The following is a 21,203-nucleotide window of genomic DNA, read 5'->3' on the forward strand; positions in this document are numbered from 1 at the left end:
TCTCTCATTTTTTGCCTGCACATTATGCACTCTGACCACCAATTCTCTTAAGTCACCATTGCTGGAATCCCCCGTGTTACCCTGCTCTAATACCAGATTGTTGTGGTCCCTTGCCATGGATCGGGTAACTTGGCGTGGGATTGAATAATCCAGAATTAGAGGGGCAAGTTCCGCACTGTAAGGGTATTGTTGTTCTCGGAAAAGAGGAATAGAAACCTCTTGCTGCTGCTCTCGGTAAGGAAAATAGGAAAAGAGAAATAGAAAAGGGGGAACAAAGAAAATCAGATTCAAGCAAGAACCTAGACCTAGATCTCATCAAGGAGAACTCCAAACCCTAGAGCTCGTCAAGGAGAACTCTCAACCCTGTTTAACCTAAAATCAGACTTGTCTTTTTCTCATTGTCTTTCCCCTCTAAGTAGGTGTTACGGTCCCGGATCTGACACAAAGATTCTTTGGGAGGATCTGGGATCTACCACGGGTTACGGGTCTTCTATGCATTACTGTAGGGATAGTAGGAAGACATGGGGAAGACGAAGATCAATGGAGGATGAGAGAATACGTGGGTTTTTTAGGAAAACCCTAACCATGAGATCAAGAAGGTGATCTCAAGCCTGTTTACGCTAAATTTAACCTAATTCTCAATACTTCAATCCTTTCCTCTTGTCATTACTCTTACCCCTTAAATAGGGTTCACCCTGTTAGTGTTTAATATAAAATATTACAAAATACCCCTATAAAAAAATATTCCAAAAAATACCCTTGTGGCCTAAACTGAAATAAAATAAAGTAAATTAAAGAAAAATAATAAAATAATAATATTATTGTGTTCATAACATTACACCCTCCCTAGAAGAACGAGCTTGTCCTCAAGCTCAAAGTTAGGTCTGCGTGCCCGTGCCGATGTCTCCATCCCTTCTCAAGCGTCAACCGCAGTATCTGTGGTAGCCCTTTGGACTACAAAACTAAAACATCCACCTAGAGAAGCATGTTTTTTTTTTCTTTCATTCGGATCTCCTACTTGCAGTTTTATGTTTCTTTGCTAGACCTCCTCCTCCCCAGGTGGTAGTAATTTCAAAATACCTAGGGCGACGATTGACTAAGAGCACAAATGTCCTATAGTTGGAGAGTGGTCCAACCCATATCGCAAGATCTCCCTCCTTGCGAACCTTCTTAGCTTGAACACCAAGATGATCTTGGTTCACTGCTACCACTTCCTTATTGCCAATAATTTTCAAGGTTTCCTTGGTGGCATTCCGCACATCACATCCAATTTGGAGGGGTGCCTTAGAGATAGCCCATAAACTAAAGTGTGTGATGTATTCATCATTGGTCATACCTCCATTTCCTACCTCAAGCATCTCTGGATCATTCCAACCACCAGGCCGTGGAAGCTCAGCATACCCTTCCTTCATATCAGCGCTGGAGACCATGCCCTCTTCAAGTTTTCTAGCAGTCCGCAAAGCACTCAACCCCGGTTCTTTTGGCCTCTCCAAATCCTTAGCATAGCCTCTCGGATTATGAGTAGCAATCCTGTGAAGCATGAAAACATCAGCCAATCTCTCAGCCATCATATCATCAACATCACCATTAATTAAGCCAACAGCCACCAATGACCCGAGAATAACTTTCTCTGCTAGCTTGTGCATGTCCATCCAGCTTACTCCAGGTCTCATTGTAGAGACAACGTCATTATGGGCCTTAATGACTGCATTATAGATAAGATGTTGATCACTCGTAAATTTACCATTCACATGAAAAGAACAAGTTATGTCAGAACCATAAAAATGGTATTCAGCTCCCATATTAAGAAGTGCCATGTCACCATCGTGTAAGATCCTGTCATTTGGAGCAGCAGCATGCCCATAATGAAGAACAGAGCTACTTTCACCAGTAGCACATATGCATGTGTATGAACAATATCTACAACCTCCATACATGTACACAGGATGGAGAAACATGCTCTCCAACTGATACTCTTTCATGCCCACTTTTGTTTTGCGCATAACCTCAATATGAGCCTCCAAACTTATATCATTACCATACTGTATGTTAGGATCCTCACGAGCCATGGATCTTGTCACCCTCCTCTCTTCTCTTCCTTCCATTATCTTGCTTGACGTTGAGATGGAATGAGGGGTTGAAGGGGATTGAATTTTCGGAAAGGAGAATTGGGGAAATTCGGAAGAGAGCTTGAAGGAGCTCTTGACCTGTTTATCTAAATTACGTTAACTAGAGTGAACTCAATTCATAATCTTCATTACCCTAGCCGTCCCCTTAAATAGGGTGGAGGACGTCCAAAACCCTAAAGACCTCTTGGGTCAATGGTTCAAACCAATAAATGCTAAACCAACCCAAACCAAAGACAAAACCAAACCAAAGACAATTACATGGAAATTGAAAAACACATTAATTAATTCCTACGCCTGTTGGTAACTCGTGATGCTATAGAGTCCATAACATCACCCCCCTCCTGGAGAAAGAGCTTGTCCTCAAGCTCGAAGGAAGGATATAAAAGTCGAAATGTTGATAACTGCTCCCATGTGGTGTCACTGGGATCGGCATCGGCCCACTGGACTAGAATTTCCCAATCCCCTTGAATGTGGCGTGCTTGTATTACCTGAGCTGGAATAGAAAGGACTCTGCCCTCATGTAGTGGCGGCAGTGGAGTGTGTAGTAGGGGCGAGTCACCTTGGAAGGGCTTCAATTGGGAGACGTGAAATACATTGTGGATCTTTGCTTCCGGTGGGAGCTGCAAACGGTATGCCACGGGCCCAATTTGGTCCAATATCGGAAATGGACCATAATATTTTGGAGACAGCTTATGGCGCTTGGCTGCAGTCAGGGACAGCTGGCGGTAGTGTTGAAGCTTTAACCACACATAGTCTCCAGGGCAATAAGATGCCTCCCGGTGCTTCTTATCATAAAAGCGTTTCATAGAGTGTTGGGCCGCTTGCAGATGTGTACGTACCTCAGTGAGCATAGCATCTCGTTCAGCTAATGCTTGGTCCAAAGTGACGACTTTGGATGCCCCCGGTTCATATGGTAACAAACGAGGTGGATCTCTGCCATAAACTACCCTGAAAGGAGTAGTACCCAGTGCTGTGTGGTGAGATGTGTTATAGCAAAATTCTGCCCATGAAAGCCATTTCACCCATCTTCTAGGTGCGTCCCCCACAAAACAACGAAGATACATTTCAATAGTGCGATTGACAACCTCTGTTTGTCCGTCCGTTTGTGGGTGATAGGCTGACGAAAATGCCAATTGGGTGCCCTGTAATTTGAATAATTCCTTCCAAAAGAGAATGGTAAAAATTGCATCCCTGTCACTGATAATGGATGAGGGAATTCCATGTAATCTGACAATGTTGTCCATAAATAATTGAGCGACCTGAGCAGCAGTATATGGATGCGCCAAAGCAAGGAAGTGCCCATATTTTGAAAACCGATCAACGACGACAAATATCACCGATTTACCTGATGAAATGGGAAGTCCAACAATGAAGTCCATGGAAATATCAGACCAGATTTGAGATGGTAGTTGCAGAGGTTGCAGTAGGCCGGCTGGACTTAAGGATTCGGCCTTGTTTCTTTGACAAATCTGACAAGCAGCTACATAATCAGCAATTGTGCTCTTCATGCCCTTCCAGTAAAAGTCCCGACTGATTCGGAAATATGTTTTCTGTCGACCCTCATGTGTGCTATCATGGATAGAGGACAGGATGGTGTGAAGAAGTGGTGATGTATTATGTAAAAATATCCTGTTTTTGTAGAGAATGAGACGATCCTGAATCGTCCAATGAGGAGCAGTTGTCCCCTGTTGAATATCCTGATATAAAGACATAAGATCCGGATATTGATTTACTTCCTCACGAATAGAATCTAATAGCAGTGCACGTGGGTGACTGATAGCATAAATTTGAGTGGTGGAAATATCCCGACGTGATAAGGCATCAGCCCCCAAATTCGAACTACCTGGCTTATAATGAACCGTAAAATCAAAGCCCATGAGTTTAGTTAACCAATGCTGCTGTGGGGATGTGGTGAGGTGCTGTTCCAGAAGATACTTGAGGCTGCAATGATCTGTACGAATGAGAAACAGTCTTCCCCAAAGATACGGTCGCCAATGTTGGACAGCCTTGGCTAACCCAATCAATTCCCTCTCATATGCAGCTAACTTATGGTGGTGTTGTCCCAACTGACGACTGAAATAAGCAATGGGGTGCCCCAATTGTTGTAACACTGCCCCTATACCTCCCCCGGAGGCATCACATTCCACCACAAATTCTGCCTCAAAATCTGGTAATTGTAGGACTGGCGCTGAGGCTAAGGCCTCCTTTAACAGGTTAAATGCCTGTTCTGCTGAAGAAGACCAGTGGAAGGCATTTTTTTTTAGCAGGTTGTTGAGTGGTGCTGCTATCTGTCCATAATATTGGATAAATTTTCTATAATATCCCGCTAAGCCCAAAAAGCCCTTTAATGCTGTAGTGGAGGTGGGAACCGGCCAATCTGTAACTGCCTGAATCTTGCTCTGGTCAACTTTCACGCCCCCAGCTGATATGACGTGGCCCAAATATGCCACCTCAGATGTACCCATAGCACATTTTGATTGATTCAAAACCAAATGATGAGAGCGTAGAATGGTAAATACCTGGTGGAGGTGGTGGAGATGTTCTTCCCAATTTTTGCTGTAGACCAGAATGTCATCAAAAAAGACTAACACATAGTGGCGCAGAAGTGATGAAAAGACCTCATTCATGAGGGCCTGAAAGGTGGATGGTGCATTGGAGAGACCGAAGGGCATGACGAGGAACTCGAAATGACCGTGATGTGTGCGGAAGGCAGTCTTCTCCACATCCGCCTGGTGAACTCGTATTTGATGATAGCCCGATTTCAAATCTAATTTGGTAAAAATTGTAGCACCATGTAACTCATCCAGCAACTCGTCCACAACTGGAATGGGGAACTTGTCCTTAACTGTGTGCAAGTTTAGTTGCCTATAGTCGACACAAAATCTCCAAGATTTATCTTTTTTACGTACAAGTAACACTGGTGAGGAGAAAGGAGATCGACTGGGCTGGATCACACCCTGAGCGAGCATATGCATGCACTGTCGTTCTATTTCATCTTTCTGGATATGTGGGTAACGATAAGGCCGCACCACTACTGGATCAGTTCCCAACTTTAAACGAATGCGGTGATCGCAATGACGCACTGGTGGTAGACCTGTAGGGTCATTAAATAAATCCGCAAATGTTGTAAGTAAAGGAGCTAACTGATCATCACCCGTGTGTTGAATATTCAAAGTGTGAAGTGCGTAAGGGACCTGTGCCACAATGCCTTGTAATGTAATCTGGCCCTGTGGTGCTGAAAATGTCATAGTCCGAGCCTGAAAGTCCCATAATATCGGTCCTAATAACTGGAGCCATTTGACCCCGAGCACCAAATCAAATCCAGCCAATGGAATGACTAGTAAATCTGCCTGAAAGGAATGCCCCTCAATGGTGAAAGGGGTGTTAGCACATAACCCCATGCTAGCAATTTTGGCCCCATTGGCCACTGAAACTGAGAGACCCCTTTGTTGTTGAATTTCCAATCCCAATTGTTGCGCGGCTGGTTCACTGATAAAATTATGTGTGCTGCCCGAATCAACTAAAGCAAGTAGCATGAGATGATGTAACCTGGCCTTTACCTGCATGGTATTAGAACTACGCAGGCCATGCATGGCATGGAGGGAGAGCTCTGCTTCCTGTTGTACCTCTTCAGCAATTTCATTTTCAAGAAGCTCTTCTGAATCTTCTTCCAATAATTCAATACTGAATAAACGTTTACAGGTATGTGCGGGCAGGAATTGTTCGTCACAATTAAAACATAGGCCCTTTGCCTTTCGAGCATCCATTTCCTGTTTAGTCAAAAATTTACGTGGCATAGAGTGTGGAGGAACATTAGTAGCCTGATCTGCTCGGTTAGGGGCAGAGGACCCAAAACGTGGACCAGATGCAGTACCCTGTGTTCTGTTTTGCCAAAATGGTTTTCTTTGTAAAGACTCTTTTAGAACTCTCTGTTTGTGCTCCACAGCCCTGGCATAATTCATTGCAGAGTCCAAATTTGTTGGACCCAGTAATTCCACTTCCAATCTGACTGCCTCTGTCAATCCAGCATTAAAAATCTGAACATTTAGGTGAGGAGGAACAAATTCACTAGCTCTGGCCAACCTTTCTTGGAACGTTTTTTGGTAAACGTCTAAGGTGCTGGTCTGTTTGTAGTTGATCAATTCCCCCACTGGGTTGCTGCTAGCTGGAGGTCCGAACCTTAACTGGCAAGCATGTTTAAAGTGCAGCCAATCCTGAATGGAATGGACATTTCGGTAGTGATGGAACCACATGAGCGCTTCATCGAGCATGTGGTAGGCGGCCAAAGTAACCTTGTCCATTTCCACCGTTTGTTGATGATAAAAGAATTGTTCACATTTCGTGAACCACAGTAAAGGATCTTTAGAGCCATCATATGTAGGAAAGTTAAGTTTAAAGTACCTGGGAACCGTTGATGGTGCTTGTGCGTGAGTGGTCATTGAACCAATTGGTTGGCGCAAGGGTGGATTTGGTGGTGGCGTGAATTGTTGGTGGGGAACTGGTTGTTGTTGAAAATTGGTTGCTGGTGGTGGCGTTGGTGCTTGAAGTGCAGCAAGTTGTCGTAGGATGGATTGTAGAGATGATTCCAGAGTTTGTAAGGTAGTATTGATGTGAGAAATTTCAGTACCTTGAAGAGTGGATTGTTGTTGAAGGTCTGAAAGGACTTGACGTATGTCCTCTGGAGAAGAGGAATCACCGAGGGTGGACCTGTCTGATACCACGTTGTTAGGATCCTCACGAGCCATGGATCTTGTCACCCTCCTCTCTTCTCTTCCTTCCATTATCTTGCTTGACGTTGAGATGGAATGAGGGGTTGAAGGGGATTGAATTTTCGGAAAGGAGAATTGGGGAAATTCGGAAGAGAGCTTGAAGGAGCTCTTGACCTGTTTATCTAAATTACGTTAACTAGAGTGAACTCAATTCATAATCTTCATTACCCTAGCCGTCCCCTTAAATAGGGTGGAGGACGTCCAAAACCCTAAAGACCTCTTGGGTCAATGGTTCAAACCAATAAATGCTAAACCAACCCAAACCAAAGACAAAACCAAACCAAAGACAATTACATGGAAATTGAAAAACACATTAATTAATTCCTTCGCCTGTTGGTAACTCGTGATGCTATAGAGTCCATAACACTGTATGAGTTCAAGCTCCATTCCCGACTTAAATATACGGCATTCAGTCAAGATAGGATGCAATGTACTACGGTCTGTTTCAAACTTCTCCATTTCCTCAAGCTCTGCAGGTTGGAAAATTTGTTGCTATTAGTATTAAGCCCGTACAAGAGAAACAAGAATGGCTTTCCCAATCCTTGGTAGTGATCATAAAGCACCTTCACCATCTGATCAGTGTAGCAAACCATGTTGACCATGTATCTTTGCTTGAAGTATGATAAGGGCTTTATTTCTCCTAGCCAAACAGCATAATCATCAGACAACCTGGGAACAAAGAGGATGGATTTTCCAGAAGTAATGTTTATTGCCCCATAAAAGTCAGGTCCCCTTACTCCAAATAGGTAAGAAAAATAGCTCTCTTGCCTAAAGAGTATGACATGGTAAGAGCAGTAGACTGCAAACTTCAGAACAAGAGATCCCATCCTCATTGAGGAGGAGAAACTGTGTAGCAATTGTGACGCTGGAAGGCTTAGTCGAGTGACCCGTTCAAGAAAACCCATCAGAATGTCTATTAACACACACCCTCTGTGATAATTAAGCCATTTCTCAAACAGAAAAGGAACAACTTCATTGATCCCATTAGCAATGGCATTCAACTCCCTCCAACATACTCCAGAAATTACATTTCTAGCAGGCAACTGAGTCATGGACAACAATTGAAAAGGAGAGGTAAAAGATGAGTCCAATTTCTGTGGTCTTGTGGTCTCACTTGCAGTGCATAATGACAACTTTTCGTGCATCGCTGCACAGCTGCTTGCCTAGTGATTACCTCTTGAATTCTGTGTTAATGCATAGAAGCTCTTTTTACGAAATGCCCTGAAAGTACCGCCAACTGGTACTGAATCAGGAATGATAGTGTAAGGACTGCCTCCATTGATGTGGAACACTGAAACCACCTGTGAATCTAGAGGATCTACCTCCCTTGAGACAAGTTGTTGTAAGCTTATTACTAAAGATGATGCTGCCAAAACAGGGTCAATTGAAGATTGTGGAATAGCTGCATGGCCTCCATTTCCACTAATCTTTGCTTGGAAGTGTTTACAGCCAGCCAAGAAGTCGCCATTTTTTAAAGCCACTACCCCTATGGGATAGTGAAACCCCAAGTGAAGGCCAAAAATAGCCTCTACATTTTCCAACACTTCTTCTTTGATCATTTTCGAAGCTCCTGTTCCTTGTTCCTCCGTAGGTTGAAATATAAGAACAACTGTTCCCTGTATTGTACTGCTGAGTTGTTGAAGCCTTACTCAAGACACATTGAGTGGCAAGGTGTCAGAGTCAACAAGACCCATCAAAAAGCTTAAATATGTTGGAAGAAGCTCATCAAATTCACCTTCAGCAGTGAAGTGACTCGAAGCCATTGGCTTTTCATCACAAAAGTCCTTTCCAAGAGAATGGTAAAATTTGTGGTACTCTTCATCAGTAACCTCTTCATTTGATTCATCATCCTCTGCTGAAACTACAGGCTCAACCTCCTTGCTTGCCCATAGGTAGATGGGGAAGTTGATGACTTCAGAGTATCATTGAACCAATTCCTTCAATTTGTGTTGTTCCAAAGATTCACTAGCTTCATCCCTAAGATGTAATCTGATCTCGGTACCACTACCTAATGGTTCGTTCCATGTGTCCTCTGAGATTGCAAAGGCTCCCCTACATTCCATGTGTCCTTGCTTGCCCTAAGATGTAATCTGATCAGCAGTAGACTCCCCTACATATTGTTTTTCATTGTTGTGTTTGCTGATACTTCAATATAATCAGCAACCAAATATACCGAGTAGAAACCAAAATATTCAATGACAAAATTTTCAGCAGTCTCCATAAAATTTTCAGCAGCTTCTTCGCTAAAATAAAACTGAAGAGGTGCCATCGTTGATGTCCCCTAAAAAAATTTCTATAAATTCCGGCATCCCTAGAAAAATTACATGGAGAAATTCATACACACAAACCCTAATTCCACCAATTAAGCATTGTTGCTCTGCAACAGAGGACAAAAAACCTTTGTCCACAATTTTCGACCAGCGTTGCTGCTGCTCAGCCTCTTGGAGGCCCTTCAACCGCATGGAACCACCAATTTGACCTAAAAATAGATGACGATGCAGAAGCTTACCCCCAATTTCGTTGGAGATGGTTCCCTGCTGGGTTTTCGAGGGCGAGGTTGAGGCTGTGAATGAGAATCCGGAAGCCAAAGCAGCTTGTACCAAGGAGATTTTTGCAGAAAACCCTTCCGATTTCCCCAACTTTTCATCGTTGTTGTTCGTCTTTGGATTTCCTTGTGCGAAAATCTTAAATTTTTCTGAAGCCTGGCCTTTCCGCCCGTCCGAAGTTGAGGTTGCCCCCGTAGGGACTTCGGCTGGTAAACGGGACAAAATTTTCAATTTTTCTGTTGCTTTTCCTTCATTGCATACCTCTTGCTCAGAAATTTCAGGTCTTGTGACCTTTTCTGTGGCAGTGCGTGTTAGGATCCTCACGAGCCATGGATCTTTTCACCCTCCTCTTTTCTCTTCCTTCCATTACCTTGCTTGACGTTGAGATAGAATGATGGAATGGTGAAGACAGAATTTCGGAAAAGGAATTGGGGAAAAAACGGGAGAGAGCTTGAAGGAGCTCTCGACCTGTTTATCTAATTTAATCTAAGCTAGAGTAGACTCAATTGCTACCTTTTCATTACCCTAGCCGTCCCCTTAAATAGGATTGAGGACGCCCAAAACATTTTAGACCCCTTGGGTCAATGGTTCAAACCAATAAATGCTAAACCAAACCAAACCAAAGACAATTACATGGAAATTGAAAATCACATTAATTAATTCCTATGCCTGCTGGTAACTCGTGATGCTATAGAGTCCATAACATCACACCCTCCTGGAAAAGGAGCTTGTCCTCAAGCTCGAAGGAAGGATATAGGAATCGAAATGCTGATAATGGCTCCCATCTGGTGTTACTGGCGTCGCCATCTGCCCACTGGACGAGAATTTCCCAATCACCTTGAATGTGGCGTGCTTTTAAAACCTGGACTGGAGTAGAAAGGACTCGGCCCTCATGTAGTGGCGGCAGTGGAGTGTGCAGTAGGGGCGTGTCACCCTAGAATGGCTTCAATTGGGAGACGTGAAATACATTATGTATCTTTGCTTCCGTTGGTAGCTGCAAGCAGTATGCCACGGGGCCAATTTTGTCCAAAGCCTGAAATGGACCATAATATTTTGGAGACAACTTATGGCACTTGGATGCAGTCAGGGACAGCTAGAGGTAGTGTTGAAGCTTTAACCACACATAGTCTCCGAGGAAATAAGATACCTCCCGGTGCTTCTTATCATAATAGAGCTTCATAGAGTGCTGGGCCTCTTGGAGATGAGTACGTACCTCAGTGAGCATAGCGTCTCGTTCAGCTAACGCTTGGTCCAAAGTGACGACTTTGGATGCCCCAGGTTCATATGGTAACAGATGAGGTGGATCTCTGCCATAAAATACCCTGAAAGGAGTAGTTCCCAATGTTGTGTGGTAAGATGTGTTATAGCAAAATTCTGCCCATGAAAGCCATTTCACTCACCGTCGAGGTGCGTCCCCCCCACAAAACAATGAAGATACATTTCAATCGTGCGATTGACGACCTCTGTTTGTTCGTCTATTTGTGGATGATATACAGACAAAAAATGCCAATTGGGTGCCCTGTAATTTTAATAATTCCTTCCAAAAGATATTGGTAAAAATGGTATCCCTGTCACTGATAATGGATGTGGGAATTCCGTGTAATCGGACAATGTTGTCCATAAATAATTGAGTGACCTGAGCAGTAGTATATGGATGCGCCAAAGCAATGAAGTTACCATATTTTGAAAACCAATCAACGACGATGAATATCACTGATTTACCGAATGAAATGGGAAGGCCAGTAATGAAGTCCATTGAAATGTCGAACCAGATTTGAGACGGTAGTTCCAGAGGTTGCAGTAGGCCGGCAGGACTTTAAGATTCGGCCTTGTTTCATTGACAAATCTTACAAGCAGCTACATAATCAGCAATTGTGCTCTTCATGCCCTTCCAGTAAAATTCCCGACTGATTCGAAAATATGTTTTCTGTTGACCCTCATGTGTGCTATCATGGATAGAAGACAGGATGGTGTGAAGAAGTGGGGACGTATGATGCATACAAATCCTATTTTTGTAGAGTATAAGACTATCTTGAATGGTCCAATGAGGAGCTGCTGTCCCTTGTTGAATTTCCTGATATAATGACATGAGTTCCGGATATTGATGTATTTGCTCACGAATAGAATCCAGCACAAGTGAACGTGCGTTACTGATAGCATAAACTTGTGTTGCTGAAATATCCCGACGTGACAAAGCATTAGCCCCCAAATTCGAACTACCTAGCTTATAGTGGACCGTAAAATTGAAGCCCATGAGTTTAGTTAACCAATGTTGTTGTGGGGATGTGGTGAGGCGTTGTTCAAGAAGATACTTGAAAAATGGTCGTCCCCATAGATAAGGTCGCCAATGTTGGACAACCTTGGCTAACCCAATCAATTCCCTCTCATATGTAGCTAATTTAAGGTGGTGTTGTCCCAACTTATGGCTGAAATAAGCAATGGGGTGTCCCAATTGTTGTAACACTGCCCCTATACCTCCCCGGGATGCATCACATTCCACCACAAAGTCTCCCTCATAATCTAGTAATTGTAGTACTGGCGCTGAGGCTAAGGCCTCCTTTAACAGCTGAAAGGCCTGATCGCTGAAGAAGACCAGTGGAAGGCATGTTTTTTGAGAAGGTTGTTGAGTGGTGCTGCTATCTGGCCATAAGATTTGATAAATTTTCTGTAATATCCCACTAGGCCCAAAAATCCCCTTAATGTTGTGATGGAGGTGGAAATCGGCCAATCTGTTACTGCTTGTATCCTGCTCTGGTCAACTTTCACGCCCGCAATAGATATGACGTGGCCCAAATATGCCACCTCAGAGGTCCCTATAGAACATTTGGATTTATTCAAAACCAAATGATGAGAGTGTAGAATGGTAAATACCTGATGGAGGTGTTGGAGATGTTGGACCCAATTTTTGTTGTAGACTAGAATGTCATCAAAAAATACTAACACATAGTTGCGCAGAAGTGATGAAAATACCTGATTCATGAGGGCCTGAAAGGTGGAGGGTGCATTGGAGAGACCGAAGGGCATGACGAGGAACTCGAAATGACCGTGATATGTGCAGAACACAGTCTTCTCCATATCTGCCGGGTGAACTCTTATTTGATGATAACCCGATTTCACATCTAACTTGGTAAAAATTGTAGCACCATGTAACTCATCCAACAACTCATCCACTACTGGAATGGGGAACTTGTCTTTAATTGTCTGCAAGTTGAGTTGCCTATAGTCGACACAAAACTTCCATGATTTATCCTTTTTATGTACTAGTAACACTGGTGAGGAGAAACGAGACTGATTGGGCTAGATCACTCCCTGAACAAGCATATTCATGCACTGTCTTTCTATTTCATCTTTCTGTATATGTGGGTAACGATAAGGCTGCACCACTACTGGATCAGTTCCCAACTTTAAACGAATGTGGTGATCACAATGACGCACTGGTGGTACCCCTGTAGGGTCATTAAATAAATCCTCAAATGTTGTAAGTAAAGGAGTTAACTGAACATCACCATTGTTCTGAAGCTGTAAAGTGTGAAGTGCGTTAGGGACCTGTGCCACAATACCTTGTAATGTAATCTGGCCATGTGGTGCTGTAAATGTCATAGTCCGAGCCTGAAAGTCCCATAATATAGGGCCTAATAATTGAAGCCATTTTACCCTCAGCACCAAATCAAATCCAGCCAAGGGAATGACCAGTAAGTCTGCCTGAAATGAATGTCCCTCAATGGTGAAAGGGGTGTTTGTACATAACCCCACACTTGCAATTTTAGCCCCATTGGCCACTGAAACCGAGAGACCCCTTTGCTGTTGAATTTCCAATCCCAATTGTTGCGCTGCTGGTTCACTGATAAAATTATGTGGCTGCCCGAATCAACTAAAGCAAGTAGCATGAGGTGGTGTAACTTGGCCTTTACCTGCATGGTATTAGAACTATGCATGGCATGGAGGGAGAGCTCTAGTTCTTGCTGTACTTCTTCAACAAATTCATTTTCAGGAAGCTCTTCTGAATCTTCTTCCAAAAGTTCAATACTGAATAAACGTTTATAGGTATGTCCTGGAAGGAATCGTTCGTCACAATTAAAACATAGGCCCTTGGCCTTTCTAGCCTCCATTTCCTGTTTAGTTAAAAATTTACGTGGAAGAATGTGGGGAGGCACACTTGTAGATTGGTCTACTCGGTTAGGGGCAGAGGACCCAAAACATGGACCAGATGCAATACCCTATATTTTGTTGTTCCAAAATGGTTTTCGGTGTAAGGATTCTTTTAGAACTCTTTGTTTGTGTTCCATAGCTCTGGCATAATTCATTGTTGAGTCCAAATCTGTCAGACCAAGTAATTCCACTTCCAATCTAACCGCCTCAGTCAATCCAGCATTAAAAATCTGAACATGTAGGTGAGGAGGAACAAATTCACTGGCTCGGGCCAACCTTTCTTGGAACGTTTTTTGGTACACTTCTAAGGTGCCTGTCTGTTTAAAGTTAATCAATTCCCCCACAGGGTTGCTGCTAGTTGGAGGTCCAAACCTCATATGGCAAGCATGTTTAAAGTGTAGCCAATCCTGAGTGGAATGGACATTTCGGTAGTGATGGAACCACATAAGCACTTCATCGAGCAGGTGGTAGGCGGCCAGTGTAACCTTGTCCATATCCACCGTTTGTTGATGATAGAAAAATTGTTCACATTTCGTGAACCAAAGTAAAGGATCTTTAGAGCCATCATATGTAGGAAAGTTAAGTTTAAAGTACCTTGGAACCATGGTTGGTCCTTGTGCGTGAGTAGCCATGGGAACAGGTTGTTGGAGTAGTGGTGGGTTTGGTGGTGGCATGAATTGTGGGTGATGTACTGGTTGTGGTTGAAAGTTGGTGGTTGGTGGTGGCGTTGGTGATTGAATTGCAGCAAGTTGGCGGATGACTGTTTGGAGAGATGATTCCAGCGTATGTAATGTATTATGGATGTGAGAAATTTTGGTACCTTGAAGAGTGGATCATTGTTGAAGTTCTGAAAGTACTTGACGTATGTCCTCAGGAGAAGAGGAATCACCGAGGGTGGACCTGTGTTATACGTTGTTAGGATCCTCACGAGCCATTGATCTTGTCACCCTCCTCTCTTCTCTTCCTTCCATTACCTTGCTTGACGTTGAGATAGAATGATGGAATGGTGCAGATAGAATTTCAGAAAAGGAATTGGGTGGAAAAATGGAAGAGAGCTTGAAGGAGCTCTTGACCTGTTTATCTAATTTAATCTGAGCTAGAGTAGACTCAATTGCTACCTTTTCATTACCCTAGTCATCCCCTTAAATAAGGTTGAGGACGGCCAAAACACTTTAGACCCCTTGGGTCAATGGTTCAAACCAATAAATGCTAAACCAACCCAAACCAAAGACAAATTACATGGAAATTGAAAATCACATTAATTAATTCCTACGCCTGTTGGTAACTCATGATGCTATAGAGTCCATAACAGCGCGTGGCTACCTTGTCCAACATTCCATGAAAATTTCATACAATGCTCGTGCTTCTCCTAATTCTTTGCATAATTTTCCACCAAAACATGTATCTTTTCCATTGAAACATGTACCTTTCCATGCGATCTTGTACCTCATGCAACTTTTGGGATACATAACCCATTGTGTTCCCGCTCTGATACCAGTTGTTACGATCCCGGATCTGACACAAGGATTCTTTGGGAGGATTTGGGATCTGCCATGGGTTACGGGTCTTCCATGCATTACTGTAGGGATAGTAGGAAGACATGGGGAAGACGAAGATCAATGGAGGATGAGAGAATACGTGGGTTTTTGAGGAAAACTCTAACCTCAAGATCAAGAAGGTGATCTCAAGCCTGTTTACGCTAGATTTAACCTAATTCTCAATACTTCAATCCTTCCCTCTTCTCATTACTCTTACCCCTTAAATAGGGTTCACCCTGTTAGTGTTTAATATAAAATATTACAAAAATACCCCTATAAATAAAATATTCCAAAAAATACCCCTGTAGCCTAAACTGAAATAAAATAAAATAAAATAAAAAAAATAAAATAATAATGTTATTGCGTTCATAACAGTAGGGTTGACACAAATAGAGTTTAGGGTTTAAAAATTACACTTCTGCCCATGTGGCATTCCGACTTAAAAAATTAATCAAAAAAATTAAAAGCAATAGGAAAATAAAAGCAATGAACTCAGTGAGTCAGTGGCGCCTCCTTTGGATGACTCGATTAGCTATTGAGTCATCAACAGACTATAGCATCCAGTTTGTGTTTTTCTTCATTCATAAAAAATTGCAGATTGCACTTGGGTTTTTGGCTTCGAATGTTTTCTCAAAAGTAAAATATGCTGCAATTATTGGCTATGTGTGGGTCTTTGGATCAGGACTCCTGGGAGGCTTTCTATTTCAATTTTTTTTTGAAGATACAAGCTTCTCAAGAGACTGGGTTTTAGTAATGGAGAATTTTCTTGGTTTTTATCTATACCGTGGTCTATATAAGTTTGCACAATATGCCTTTATTGGAAATTCTATTGAAATTTATGGAATGCATTGGAGAGATTTGAATGACATTGATAATCGGATCAAAGAAGTTTTAACTATTATGTTTTTGGAATGGATAGTCTTGATTCCTTTTCCATATTATTTGGACTAGGTTGCTTCATTAGGCAGTGAAATTAGAAAACGTCCTATATTTTTCTTGAAATATTTTGGGAAGATAGGGAAAATGGACGAGCCATTGCAGTTGTTCGATGAATTGCCTGAGAAAATGCCCTGTCCCGGAATGCAATGATTTTGGGACATTGTATTCATGGATGTCCTACAGATGGTCTCACTTTAGCTGCAGAAATGGTTGGACAAGGTTCCACCACCAAAACGGGTGCCAAGACAACATCAAAAGAACAAGGGATGACCACTGAAGTTAGCTTTATGGGTCTATTAGGTGTTTGTGTTCGTCCAAGATTAATGTCAGAAGGCCAAAAGTATTTTCATGAAATGTTGCCTAAATATCACATCAGCCCCAAGTTTGCACCATTCTGGGGCATGGCTAATCGTTATGCTAGTCTTGGGCTCATCCAAGAGGCTGACTATTGTAGGTTCCTTGGACGTGTGGAAGTGGGATATCGTTTATCCAACCATTTGATTGAGCTTCAACCAACTAATACTTCTCATTGCCCTTTATTGTGGAGTGTTTCTGTAGTCGCAGGAAGGTTGGAAGATGTTTTCAAAGTAAAGGAAATATTGGAGGCTTCAAATGAGATTCCAAAACAGGATGAAGCTCTCCATTTTACTGCAGGACCAACATCTGATGTTGATTGTGTGAACATACTCAGCACTATATTTTAAACAAAGTGGAGAGTTGTTGTTGATCCATGGGGCCCTATCCTAGAGCCACTTATTATTGGCAATGCAACCTTAATCCAGACATTGGAATGGAGGGTGGAAGAACTACGAAAGGATAAGTTGCAGAGCTGGGCTTTATCAACAGTCCAAGAATGGGATGGGGTAACAGATAGTTCCTTATCCAAGCAAGATCAAGGCATGATACAAATGGTAGCTGCACTTGTAGCTGCTGGTGCCCATTCTGGGGCTGTGACAGATTCCACTTCACAAAATTGGTCCGAGGTGCAGTTGCTTGTGATGCTTGTGAGTTTCCCTTCGTTGTTTCTACTTGAAAGTTGTCACGCTATTCACAATTCAGAACTTCAGGTGCAGCAGCAGCCAACAACAAATGTCCCCGATGGCCTCGCACTGGGCTACAAGTCTGTTATAATTCCAATTTTTGCCATTGTAGTAGCCATCTACATAGGTTTCAGTCTTGCTGCTATATATGGACTTTCTATGGCCATTTTGGGAATGCAGCATAATTACGACCGGGCTTGCGCTTGACACCTATGGACTCAAGGGGGAGGAAGATCATGTAGCTTGTGTGGTTGACCTGCTTGGCCGCGGTGGGTACCCTGCAGCAGCAATCAAAGTGATGGAGGATTACACTGGCCGGACTGATTGCTGGCCCAGCATATCATCCATAGTTTTTACTGCTGCCTACAAATCAGTGATGCATATACCATCAATTATGGATCAATTTACTGTAGTGGGTTTACTCACAGCTAGCGCCAATCTGGGTGCATTACATCAAGGGAAACTCTTGCAGGTTTACATCAAGAGAGATTTTAACTACCCCCATTCATGCTGCTTTTCAGAAGCCGAGGTTCTCACTGAAATTTGTGCACGGCTGTTGATGGCTTACTTGCATGAATATGCTTGTGAGGCTCATGTTGTTGCTTTCTATTATGGGATAAACAATATAGGAAGTGGAAAACAAATACAAATGATTTCAGGCCAACTATTTTCAGTACCAATTGAACCTGATCTGGGTCCAATCCTTGGAGTTGCTCGTGTCCCAGGAATTGGATTTATTTACACAAAATTAATTAGAGCTTTAACCAGTACTATTGCGGCTGCATGTGGATTTTACAAGGATATGCAGAGTGATCCAAGGGCAGTAGTTTATGTCAAGAAAAGAGATGGTACACTGACAGAACTTGGGCAGACAACAAGTCAGTACATTTCAGTACATTTTTTTCACTTTTCCGCATTGGTAGGTTCATTCACACAAGGGTTTCCGAAGATTATGGTGGAACGTCTTGTTGGCCAGTCATGGTCTTGCCAGAATGGAGCAAGTGATAGTTCTGTTGAGGACTCAGTAGCTCACCGAGTCACCCAAAGGAAGCATCAATGACTCACTGAGTTAATTACTTTTACTTTCATATTTTATATTACTTTTAAGTATAGTTTTTTTATTAAGTATGTAATGGTACATGCCGTAGGGGAGAATTTTCATTTTTAAGCCCTAAACTCTAATGACGTCAAACCCTATTTAGAGGGTACAGGAATGGAAGAAAGGCAAGCGATGAATTAGGTTAAACAGGGTTTGGATTTCTCCTTCACGAGCTCTAGGGTTTGGGAGGTCTCCTTGACGAGCTCCAGGTACATGTTCTCTCTTGAATCTGAGTTTACTCTATCCCTCATGAATTTTGTTTTTTATTGTTCTTATCGAGACAAAAGGGGAAGGTTTTGTTATGGTTCTGGGTGGTTAAGTACCTATGTCTTCCGCTCCTAACCGGTCGATCTTTCGGGTAGTATTGGCTAGGTGCTTTACATTTGGTATCAGAGCAGGCACTACGTCCCGACTTCGAATCCCCATGATTACACGGCGGAGGTGGACCATACACCCCTGGCGTGATGCCGGCAGGGATTATGGGATCCCTCCACCGGCGAGCGTTGCTGTGATATTGCCGCCATGGTCGTCAGCTCGGGAGGACGGGGTGTACTGTTATGGTCCTGGATGGTTAAGTACCTATGTCTTCCACTCCTAATAGGCCGGTCTTATGGGTAGTATTGGCTAGGTGCTTAACAAGTTTGTTCCCTTTTTTCGAGCTCAATCAAACGCTATAGCCTCCCCTCCGTCCACAACAGCAAGAGGGGGCTTCTCTCCCTCTTTTCGAGCAAGGGTAGGGGCTTTCCAGCCATATACCGAGAGCAAACAATAAGAGAGGTGATTCAGTCTCTAATCCAGCGAGGAGCAGGGTTGGGGACACCTAACCCCTCTTAGCCGTGAGCAGCACCAATAACCCAAGAGGGTCCTAACCCCTCTCAGCAATTAGCAATCAGGGTCCATCCCTTCCTGTCCGAGAGTAGTAAAGGTGTCTCAACCCCTACCAAGAACAACAATCTAACCGTAAAAAGGAGACACTTTCACTCCTTACCGAGACCAGCAGCTCTCCTACAGAGCTGGATTCATCAATCCCATGTTGAGTTACTCGATCCATGGCCAGGGACCATAACAAGTTCAAACTATTGTTTGGTTGCTTAACCGTATGGTGGTTTGCTACAATGAGTGATGCTGGCAGTGTTGGATTATCACCCAAAAACAAAAAATAAACAAAAAAAAATTGGTTCTCAAGTGGAACATTCTGTTAGGTTCCCTTGCCATAGATCGAGTCACCCAACAATCACTCCTAGCTTCCAGATTGACTTGCAACTTTGAAGGAGATTTGGAGTTCTTCGATCGACCTATTGCTGGATAGAATGAGCTTACAAAGGGCGCTCAACCCTGGACCTCGTTAGAGAGAGAGAGAGAATCCGATCTCACTAAAACTATTTTTGATTAATTTTGAACCTTCTTTCTGAATTCCTTCATCCATATAACAAAGGGTTAGGGATGACGCATACAAAATAAAGCCATGAATTGGCCCACAACTTAAATGCAAATTACATTCAACCCAGCCACTAACTTAACCTGAAAGTTACACAAATTAACTCCTATGCCTAGCAGTGACTCTAGATGCTATGGAGTCCATAACATCACTACCCTCCTGGAGAAAGAGCTTGTCCTCAAGCTCAAAGTTGGGGTAGAGTGCTTGAAATTCCGCTAATGGTTCCCATGAGGCTTCCATAGGATCCGTCTCTGCCCAATGGACTAAAATTTTCCAAAGATCATTGACTCGGAGAGCTTGGAAGATGTGAGCTGGAGTGAGCAGTATCCGACCATCCTATAGTGGCGGCAGAGGAGTATGCAATAGAGGTGAGTTGCCCTTGAATGGATTCAGCAAAGACACATGGAAGACATCAAGAATGTGGGTGTTGGGGGGTAACTATAGACGTTAAACCACACTGCCGATGCGCTCCAAGATCTGGAAGGGTCCATAGTACTTTGGTGAGAGTTTGTTTCGTTTGGACGATGTGATGGACAATTGCAGATAATTATGAAGACGCAGCCGCACATAGTCGCCTGGGGCATAAGATTGGTCACGGTGACCTTTGTCATAAGTATTCTTCATTAGTGCTTGAGCCTATTGTAAGTTGTCTTTGACCTGGGCTAGCATGCAGTCCCTTTCCCCCAAAACCTGATCTATAGCAGCCACCCGAGAAGAACCAGCAATATAAGAGACAAGTTGAGGGGACCATAAACCACCTGGAATGGAGTAGTCTTGAGAGTTGTGTGGTAGGAAGTATTGCAGCAAAATTCGGCCCACGCGAGCCAACAGATCCAAGTTTTTGGATGATCGCCCACAAAGCAACACAAATACATCTCTAGAGTCCAGCTGACTACCTCTGTTTGCCCTTCTGTCTGGGGTGGCAAGCTGAAGAGAAAGCCAATTTGGTGCCATGTAGCTTGAAAAGATCCTTCCAAAAGGTACTAGTAAATATTGCATCTCTGTCACTGGTGATGGATTCTGGTAAGCCATGAAGTCTGACAATATGGTCCATGAAAATTTGAGCTATATGAGAAGCTATATATGGATGTGATAAAGGAATGAAATGATCATACTTCGAGAAAGGATCCACCACCACCAATATGATAGATTTACCAGAAGGTTTCGGAAGACCATCAATGAAATCCATGGAGATATCTGCCCAAACCTGATTAGGGAGAGCTTGAGAAATAAGTGATGAGCACACAGTACGTGAAACACAGAATGCAAGTGCTACATGTTGTCTTCCCAGGTGTGGCTGTAGATCAAAATATCATCAAAGAAAAAAAGTACATATTTTCGTAAAAGGGGCTGAAATACCTCATTCATCCACCAGCTGGAAAGTGGAGGGGGCATTAGATAGCCCAAATGGCATGACCAGAAACTTGAAATGGCCATGATGGGTACGGAATGCAGTCTTCTCCACATCTGCAGGGTGTACGTGGATTTGATGGTACCCGGAGCGCAAATCCAATTTGGTAAAGAATTTTGCGCCATGTAGTTCATCCAAGAGCTCA

General features: G+C 43.1%; 1 protein-coding gene and 1 pseudogene across 1 annotated transcript; both read right to left on the reverse strand.

Annotated features, from left to right (window-relative positions):
* Positions 1-1,001: 1,001 nt before the first annotated feature.
* On the reverse strand, positions 1,002-7,950 carry LOC137952612 (uncharacterized; annotated as a pseudogene).
* A 111-nt stretch (positions 7,951-8,061) lies between these two features.
* Positions 8,062-8,457, reverse strand: LOC137952613 (IAA-amino acid hydrolase ILR1-like 1). Its single transcript, XM_068799685.1, has one exon. The coding sequence runs from the start codon at positions 8,455-8,457 to the stop codon at positions 8,062-8,064; it is 396 nt and encodes a 131-aa protein (XP_068655786.1).
* Positions 8,458-21,203: the final 12,746 nt, after the last annotated feature.

Source organism: Aristolochia californica, unplaced genomic scaffold (genome assembly GCF_029961685.1).
Source record: "Aristolochia californica isolate CCGP_79_NKW_82.1479 unplaced genomic scaffold, dmAriCali1.0.hap1 SCAF_16, whole genome shotgun sequence".
In the NCBI taxonomy this organism is placed as follows: Eukaryota; Viridiplantae; Streptophyta; class Magnoliopsida; order Piperales; family Aristolochiaceae; genus Aristolochia; species Aristolochia californica.

What these genes read in the sequence shown, in the direction of transcription:
- LOC137952613 (XM_068799685.1), bottom strand. Translation starts at nt 8,457, where the DNA reads ATGATCAAAGAAGAAGTGTTGGAAAATGTAGAGGCTATTTTTGGCCTT.